Source organism: Atractosteus spatula, chromosome 2 (assembly GCF_055471065.1).
Source record: "Atractosteus spatula isolate fAtrSpa1 chromosome 2, fAtrSpa1.hap1, whole genome shotgun sequence".
NCBI lineage: Eukaryota > Metazoa > Chordata > Actinopteri > Semionotiformes > Lepisosteidae > Atractosteus > Atractosteus spatula.
The window spans coordinates 41,885,362-41,895,406 of NC_142707.1; the positions used below are offsets into that span (position 1 = coordinate 41,885,362).

The following is a 10,045-nucleotide window of genomic DNA, read 5'->3' on the forward strand; positions in this document are numbered from 1 at the left end:
AATAATCCCGATCTATTAACTGGCTTCATCTCCACTGACAGCTGATGTATGGTGAGCGTACTGGAACACTGTGACTGCAGCTGGATGCTGCACATTGGTGGCAGTGGAGGAGAATCCCCATTACCTGTAAAGTGTTTTGAGTGTTCAGACCAGCACGACTGACTTTTACATGACATTTTGTAACTTTTAGAACGGAAAATTTTAAGGACAGTTTTAAGACTGGAATTTTGCTTTAATGAACTACATATACAGTACATCATCCAGTATCAGAATTCTGCTGATTCCTAGTAACAAGTGCAACAATCTACAAGCACAGGATGCAAGACGGGACTACACGATGGATGGGATGCTTATCCACTATAGCACACACACCAGGCTTTGGCAATCCTGGTCCTCATGGGTCACTGAATGTGAAGGTTTTCCATTTCAGCTCAGCTCTTAACCTATATTGTTACCACTTATTCAGGTAATAGTGTTTTTAAGACATCTGGAAAACCTGCATGGCACACCAGCCGTCTAAGATCAGGATTGTATCCCTGGTACACACCGACAAAAGGACAATTGAGAGATACCAATTAACCTAACAGCACGTCTTTGGGAAAAGGGAATATTTAGATTACCTATCAGCAAAAGTACAATATTTGTAATACAATGAATTGACAAAATAGTTTAGGAAAATTATCTGAAAGAGGTAATGCAAGAGTCCACAAATTGTGCTTCTTTCCTCTAACTCCTATAAGAGTATACTTTTAGTTGGTATAACTCACAAAACATCTGCAAAGTACTTTATCAGCAGCTTTCTTCATGAGTAATACGTTTTACCTAATTATTGCAATATTTTTCACAATTTCTTATCCTTCTTGATTATAGCCCTACATATTTGTGGGAAAAATACCATCAGGATTTAACACTTCACAAACAAAATTTTCAGTAGTCCATTCCTTATATTGTTTAAATTAATTACATTATTCATTTGACATGCTGTGAAAAAGTTGATACCAGCCTTGACAAAAGTCTAGATAAACAGCATACACTCTACTATAGATATTATGATAAAGAATTTATTAATGCCTTGGCACCCAAATGAAAGTGATCACAATGTTATGCTTATTACACTTTTAAATTACATCTTAAAGAGGCTAGAAATCTTTTATTTTGGGTTGATAAATTGACAAATACTTTATTTTTAACTTACAAATCCTGTAACAAATTACAATAAAGCAAAATACAGCAAAAAATGTTAAGATTTTTAAAAGTTTTAAAAAGCAGAATGAAAGGGACACATGACAATGAAATCTGATGAATGTAAAAGTCATTACACTGAAATGCAAGAGACAACCCATAATGTTTCAGTTAAGCAGCCTGTACATGACATCTGACCTTGTCATTTTGCAAAAAAACAGTCTGCTAGGTACACAAAAAGACGCCAATAAAGTTAACCAAACTAATTCTAAAACCAAAACTTTTCATCTTTCTGACATTAGTGTTTAGTACCCTCTCTTACAATAACACATGCACAAGTAATGGTAAAGACAAGCATATTATGATGAAATATGAATTTAACACTGAAAGACCATGCTCTGATTATGAAACACACCAATTTAGAATGCTTATTTGGGCCTGAACAAGTAATCGGGGAAAATATCTTTTTTTCAGTGTTTTATAGAAAAAAGCTGATAAAATCAGCCTTATTAATAAATTTTATATTTTGTTGGGAGGTAAGCTACATCCAGACCAGGCCTCCAGATGTTTTTTTCCACTGCAAATTGAGTGCCCTTCAAATTTACCAATAAAGATAGAAATGAGAAATGATCTAGTTCTGAGTGCAATATTGGCCGAGAACCTCAGCTCCTATTCCAGTACAAATAAAAAAAAAAAAGCTCAGTTTAAACTTCAGTAACTGTACACTGTCCATCAGGCCTTCTTGATCTCACACTGTTGCTGCTACTGGCAGACTCACCTCCTGGAGATGGCCTCTGTGCCTGGCTCTCCCTAACCCGGTCATGTGGAAGGAGTCTTTGCCTTGTACGTGACACATACTGCAGCTGGTCACCAGTCACTTCGTCTGCATCATCCCCTCCTTCCTCCTCTTCCTCTTCACTACTGGATTCTGAGTCTGATTCATCCACAGATGTGTTTGGAGCAGATGAACCATGAGACAGTGCTGTATCCTCTTCCACCTCCTCCCCCTCTCCATTTTGCCCTCTGTCATCACTGCTTTGATGACTAATCTGCATTTGGGCAAAGGAGTTCTCTATAGAGCTGCTGGCATCAGGAGATGGGGTTGAAGGACTTGTTGGCTGGCCACCAAGAGATGTAGGAGGCCTCACAGAATTGGCTGTACGTATAGATGCAGATGCAGCCCCCTGAACTGCTGTTGTATCAGCCCCATCTGCTGAATTTTCACGAGCCACAGCCAAAGCACTGGAGTCAGTGTCCAACCGAAGTCCAGCAACACCCTTTTTGGGGATATCAGCAATGTCTCTTTTCATTTTTCTGCGGCGCCCATGCTCATTTCTTCTGTACTGAACCATATTCTCCAAGTCTGCCACATACAAAAATCCTGCTATGAGCATCTCGGTAGTCTTTTTACCTTTTGAAAAAGCATCTTCTAGCTCTCTGCTTGTGCGCTCATCATACTGCCACCAGCCATTCCTACCTTCATAGTACCAAGCATACTCTCCATTGCCTCTTCCTGCTGCTTTGAGCTCCTCTGGGGACAGCAGAGTAGGCTTTTCAAGAAAGTCTTCAGGAATTTCTTGTCGACACAGCGCACAGCGCTTGCTTTGCCAAGATGCTCCTTTTACACAAAGATAACAAAAAATATGTCTACAAGGGAGTCGGACAGGATGAACACAGGTTTGTAAGCATATAGCACATTCAGGGACTGAGAGCGCAGGGGATGTACTTGAACAAGGCTCATTCACCTTCCTGTTAGAGGGAAGCATATTCAATGTATGGTCAACCTCACCACAGCTAGCCATCCTGCAGAAAAAAACAAATAAAAAAAGACATAAAAAAGCACAGACACATTGAAAACTGCTTTCTCACACATAAACAAAACTGAATAACAGGCATTTGTTATGAAGATTGCTTCACTCTCATTTTCATCTAGATTTTTCCTCTACTGTTCAATTCTGTGATGAGAAAACAAAGCTTTGTCATAGACAGATGTTATAGGTGCCCTTCAAATGTATTTACATTTTAAAATAGGAATATATTTTTTGCATTACAGTCAAGCAATTGATATTTGTTATCATTGCACTAATACATACGTTAGAAACAACATGTTTTATTTTAAGTAATTCAATATAAACATTTCATCATAAAGAACAATAACATATTTGGCATTCAACTCTATTTTGAGTTGACTGTATATACTGGAACACATTCAGTAAACCTTAGAGAGAAATGTCAGTACTAGACTGAATATGCTTTTAAAACAATGCTTAATAATTTGCGACACACTGAGCTCACCAATAATGGTGTAATTATCAGAGATGCTTCATCACAGTAACTGCACTTTCTTGAATATTCTTGGGTTTTTTTTATTCAGCATGTAAAATACATGCTGAAGTGGATCTTAATCTGGAGTTTGATTTGTCTAATCTATGATTTTCAATTTCTTTCCTAATAAACTTGGTTGCATTGGCCATATATTTTGGGTGACCATTAAACTGCATGGTAAAGTGATGGTCCATTAAGTGTGTTTCTGTAAACTTCAGAATTCATTCTGCTTTTCTTATTATTAGATACATCAACAATACATTTCATTGAGCCGGTTGCAGAAGAGGAGGACATGTCTTCATCTCCACCACGCTTCACAGATAAGGTGATATTCTTTAAAACATTTGCAGTTCCTTTCTCCACACTTAAAAGTTCTACCAGCGTAATGAAAAGATTAAACTTGGTCCCACCATCTAAAAGTTGATGATGATTTCACTACCAGCTCTTGTAGGATTTTCTTATACAGTACTGATCATTTTTGTGTTATCAGCTGCAGATGATTCCCTTGGCCAACCTGGTTTTGTCTTATTTGTAATTATGCCTGGTGTTTTCTTCTAGTTAATTAAATTCCAAATTGTTAATCTTGGTATGCCCAAATCATAGTCCATATTTTATTTACCTCACAAATATATAAATGTTTGCATATGTTTGGGGGCTTACAATGCCATGGGTTAGGATGCTAAAAGTGATTAATAACTTTAATAATGTCAAAATTGTTAATTTTTATGTATTGAAACTGACTTGATTTCTTTTTGTTCATTTCGTAATATGCAATGTTTTGTTTTTTTACTTATGAAGCAAATTGTTGATTTTTTTCATGTAAAGAGCATAATATCCCATAAAATATGACTAAAGAAAGACAGATGCAGAACTTACGATATACACGGTAGTTACAGCACTTTCATCAAGAGGATATTTTTCTTCTTTAAGATTCTCCCTGATAAAAGAAAAATGTTAAAACCTATAACATGAAACTGATTTTTTCATGCATCCCACTAGTTAGACAACTTGAGACCTACCCTCTAAACCAAGGATAACTATATAAAGATATGAAATGCATGTATATACACAAATATAAGCAATTATCAATCCACCCTTTTAAAATCCTTATCACATAAAAAATGGTAGGCTAAACAATAATCAAGCCTATCGACACCTATCTGAAACAAAAAATCAAAATGAAAAAGTTTAGACAATTATCATGGTGTATTATGTTTAGAAACACATTGGTGAAGAAAACTAACACCTTTCAATAATCTTTCAGGTTATTAATATTTTTCATAAACCTGCAAGTTATTCTTTATCAATCATCTCCCACTACTTAGTTCATGATATTAAACAAATTAGTTTTTTTTTCTCCATTGCCTCCTGCTGTACATGCAAATTAACATCTGTCACACAGATATGAATACCTTGGAATCCCTGATCTTGGGTATGTTTATTTCTTACTAAACATTCCACATGTAGTGTCACTATCTTCAGTTTCTCTCAAGGTGCTACCCCACTTAAGAAATTGCTTTAAAAATTACTAAAATAGGCCTTCCTTTGTTTAGGTTTTACTCATCTAGCATTCACTGGGTACAAATGTGTACCTGACAGAAAAGAATATACTCTGTTTCACCCAAGCATTAACCTAACAGAACTTAATTAAATATACATGTATGTACTGATAAGGCCATACAATGTTTTTTTTTTTCTGCCCTGCATATTAACACATTCTGTAGTAACTGTCTGCATGGTGTCATTTTCTTAATATATAACTACATTTTCTTCAAATTCGTGACGCCCGTTTTAGAGGACTTTACTAAATGTAGTAACAAAGAGGTCATATATAGATGAACAAGTAAATTAATCTAATCACCACTATCAAACCTACTATATGATATACATGTATAAGAACTATAAGTTCAGGTGGGTAGCTGCGTCAGCATGTGTAGGCTGCAAAGGAACAAGTAATAGGTTTATTCTATGCTGAAATAAAGAAGAAAGAGAACACAACGTTTCGGCCATGGAGCCTTCTTCAGGCTTCTTCAGCACACCTGAAGAAGGCTCCACGGCCGAAACGTTGTGTTCTCTTTCTTCTTTTTTTTCAGCATGGTATAAATCTATTACTTGTTCCTAAGCACTGTAAGTTCTTCTTATGAGGAGGGAGAAAAGCATTCAGAGGAAATGTGAAACTGTTTAAACTGTTTTCTTCCTACAGAAATGAATTGTCTGTAACTTTGAATATTTCATATCTGAATATTAAATAAAACATGTTATCTTTACACACTCTATCAACAGAACATTAAAAACGTAATTTCCACAAAACATGTATTTTATCAATTATATAGAATAGTTAAAAGTAAATACGTCATTGTTTCAACATTCTTTTTAAGTTGGTAAACCAAAGCAGTTTCTTTCAAGTCCTCTTTATAAGGAATACTGTGTTTTGCAAATTAAGTTGTTTAGGATGAGCTCAACCACCTGTATTTTTAGTTCCCACACCAAACGGTAGCGGAGTTAATACCACGTTCTCTAGCTATCAATCGGATATGTGCAGAATTATCTATCACTACTGTGCTGCTCCATTTCTTAATGTGTTCACACCCTACGGTAACGATCTGCATTTATATATACACAGAATCGAGACTCAGGCTCAGCATTGTTATTAAAACGTAAACTACGCTGTTACAAACACAATCTTTACAGTAACGAGGTCTTCCCTAACAACAACGGATTTTCAACAGAACTCAGCCACCCAGTTCCCGACAGCTTGAAGGACTAAACTGCATTCTCTCTGAAGCCACTGCCCGTGAGATTCAAAGGCTCGCCGACACTCTTCATTTTTTAAGGTGGCTACAAAAGGACGTGAGGAAACCGTAGGCTGACCATTAAACACGACGGAGGCCCGACAGGTTAAACTTGAAATAATTACATTTCATGAGGCCTTCACGCAGGCGGGTAGTATCATCGGGAAGGCAGAAGTGGTTAAAAAGACAGGTGTCGTTTAGGATTGCTAGATATCGTCCAACGACCACTCCCAGGGCCCACCACAACAACAATAAGATATGTTGTCTGGTCAGGGTGATGACAGCCGCTGGTAATAGCCCGGCCAAGCAGCGCAGACCATAGCCTTCGCCCGGCCGCTTCCAAGACCGTAAATCAAAGGGCTTCTACTCATCGGCTGAGCAATTCTGTCTAAAACAACGCCCCACCATCTTATAACAAATTCAAAATTATCATTTGCCCTATTTACAGATTTCTCAAAACGCTCACCGGCCCTTTTTTTCTCCTCCAGCTCCTTCACAAGACGCCGAAGCCACCAACAATACGCATCATCCTCAGCGTGCTGACGATTAGGGCGTTTTGACGTCATTACGTAGATACAGAATGCATAAAGGCGGAGCATCCGGGTGTTCCAGTCACCTGGAAATAAAATAAAATTTAAAAAAGTCACCTGGAAATAAAAGGCGAAAGAAAAGTTGTGCTTATTGTGTGGTAGTCTCTGAAATATTTCAGTGTTTTTTTTTTTTTTGGGGGGGGTTGAAACGCTTAAACATTTCGTGAGTTTGGTTTGGATATTTTTAATTAATGAGTTTTGTATTAACATAATTGATAACGTACAGGAAGCATTGTCCTGTTGTGCTTGATCCTTTGCAGCCTACGCATACTAACGCAGCTACCCACCTGAACTACATAATCCATTATTTTTGTTCTCTTTCCCGTTCGCTATATACTTTTAAAGGTGAACACTGATCCATTTGATAAGTAAATAATGTTTATTTACTGTTTGAATTAGTACTTATTTAAAAAAGCGAACGTTAAGTTGTTTTATGGTTTAGTAATACGTTGATAAAAGTAACGATCGCAAATGTAATAGAAGAGTTCTGACGTAGGAATGTTTAGGGTGTCATCTACATAAAGAATGAAATAAACATGTTTTATTAAAAAAATGCATCTTGAATAAAAAGATAAAACCATTTTATATGATAAACATTTGTACTGCATATTACAGAGTTTGTTGTCACGTTCATTCTCATGTATGTTGAGTCAATAGAAGTAGGGTTTAGCTTTTCCAGAGCACTAAAAGGCTGTATTTTTAAACTACATTGCAACAATGAGGCCTAAATGAGCCTTGTAATCACAAAAAGGAAGAAGACTGATGTACATCCTGATTTATTTTAAGACATTATTTTTACATTTACCTATTTTTTTTCAGTTTAGCTTTTATCTCCTTGAAATATTTTAATCATTGACATTTTAGGACTTAACACTCCAGCAGTGACTCATTTACGGCTCAGGAGAGAGGAGACATAAACTGTCCTCTGATGCCTACCAGTAGAATTGATTTGACACAGTCCACAGCGCCTTGTTTCTTTTTTACATTATTCTTTAACACCATAGCACTATACACAGGACTTTTGTGTAATAACTTGGTGTCGTAAACAAAAGTAAGTGCCATGCATAAATCAATACATGCAGTACAGTCTATGTAAACATTCTGTTTGTGCATCTCACTCATTACCATATAAAACACCATTTTGAGTATTACAATGATATTAGCTGAACAGTTGCAGTACCTTTGAGCTATACAACTTCTATAATATCATTCTCTTAAAAATAATTGTGATAGGTCATCCTGTCTTTAGCTGTCTTGTGAGGCCTGAGCATATGAACTTTCCAAGATTATATAATCCAAGCAGCCAGATCACCCTGCAACTCACACCTGGCAACTCACTGAAGCTAAGCAGGTTTGAGCTTGGTTAGTACCTAGATGGGAGAACTCCTGGGAAAAACTAAGGTTCTGCTGGAAGAGGTGTTAATGGGGCCAGCAGGGGCGGTCACCCCCTGTAAATTATACTGTTAAAATGCACCATCCTTCAAATGAGACGTAAAACCAAGGTCCTTACTCTTAGTGGTCATTAAAAATCCCAGGGCTTTTCTTAAGAAGAGTAGGAGTGTTACCTGGGTTTCCTGGCCAAATTTCCCACTAGTCTTTATCAATCATGGCCTCCTAATAATCCCCATCTATGAATTGGCTTCATTACTCTGTTCTCCTCCCCACTGATAGCTGATACAGTATGTGTTGAGCGTTCTGGCACACTATGGCTGCCGTCGCACTATTGGTGGTAGTAGAAGGGAGTCCCCAGTACCTGTAAAGTGCTTTGAGTGGAGTGTCCAGAAAAGCGCTGTATACGTGTAACCAATCAATTATTGTTATTATTATATTGTAAAAATATGCCAAGAATATACCCAAGCAGTTCGTATAGTAAGAGGCACCTAATGTGTTTCTTCTCTTACACACTCCTGGTTAAAGAGTAATGAATAAGAGGCAAACAGCTATGAACTAATATTTATTAACAATAACAATAACTAGACAACACATACAACATAGAAAATACAAGTTACCCTATTAACAAACAAGGCCTTTCAGAGGTCTGCATCCTGACCAACTAGAAAAACCCAAACTGCTAACCCTGTATTCAGAAATTCTCTATCATACCTATATCAGACCAACACAAGAGATAAACCTGCATCCTAAATAAAACAGATTACAACCCAAAGCTAAATTTATCTTGCCATAGATTAGAAAGCTCCCAGAGTGAATGGGAATCTACCTCCCTGTTCTAAAACATGTACAGAATATACAGTATTAACCAGAAGAGAACAGCCTGGGAAAAGGAATGCAAGGAATGTTTAGGAAAATTCCTCTTGTTTTTTAGGAAATTAGAGTTATTTAAAATAACAGAATGACAAGCTCTCTGAAAAAAAGTTCAAATACTTTTTTCTAGAATCTGGTCGTTAAGACACATTTGAACAAAGTAAGTCACCTACTGTAGCATGTTTCGTCTCCTCTGTCTGTTCCTTTTTCTGTGTTTCTTTTTGTTTCTGCTTGTCTTTTATCCTGTGTTTCTGGAGTGTGGAAGACTCTTAATGTAAATTAACCAAGGTAAACGATTCATTTTGATCAATGTCTCTCAGACCCCATAGAGCTCAGCAACTGCCTTGACCTCTGTCCATTGTTTCTACTATAGGCCCTGACAAACCTTGATAGTCATAACAATATATAGACAGATTATATAAAGGAATTTATAAGAACATAAAGTTATATGGAACTGAATGCTGGCCAACGACAAAGAAACATGAACAGGCACTCCATACGATGGAAAATGAAGATGCTGCGATGGACCCTAGGCTTGACAAGACTAGACCATGCCATGAACGAAGAGGTGCGAAAAACACTCAAAGTCGCCCCAATCACTGAGAAAATGAGGGAATCGCGCTTGCGATGGTATGGACACGTGCTCCGCAGCAATGACACATCAATGACAAAGACCGCCCTCGAATTAAATGTGGAAGACCGCCGGCCCCGTGGACGATCATTTACACGCTGGCTGGATCGGCTGAAAGACGACATGCGCCTCACAAAAGTCACCTGCCGAGACGCCACAGACCATACGAAGTGGAAAAATCGGTGCAAACAAGCAGACCCCACATAAGTGGGGAAATGCGAAGAAGAGGAAAAAGATAAGAACATAAAGTTCTTAAAGGCAAT

General features: G+C 37.4%; 1 protein-coding gene across 1 annotated transcript; it reads right to left on the reverse strand.

Annotated features, from left to right (window-relative positions):
• Positions 1–1,047: 1,047 nt before the first annotated feature.
• Positions 1,048–6,852, reverse strand: rnf146 (ring finger protein 146). Its single transcript, XM_088908037.1, has 3 exons — positions 6,766–6,852; positions 4,384–4,444; positions 1,048–2,985 (listed from the first exon to the last, which is right to left on the reverse strand). The coding sequence occupies exon 3, from the start codon at positions 2,982–2,984 to the stop codon at positions 1,887–1,889; it is 1,098 nt and encodes a 365-aa protein (XP_088764163.1). The 5' UTR covers position 2,985; positions 4,384–4,444; positions 6,766–6,852; the 3' UTR covers positions 1,048–1,886.
• Positions 6,853–10,045: the final 3,193 nt, after the last annotated feature.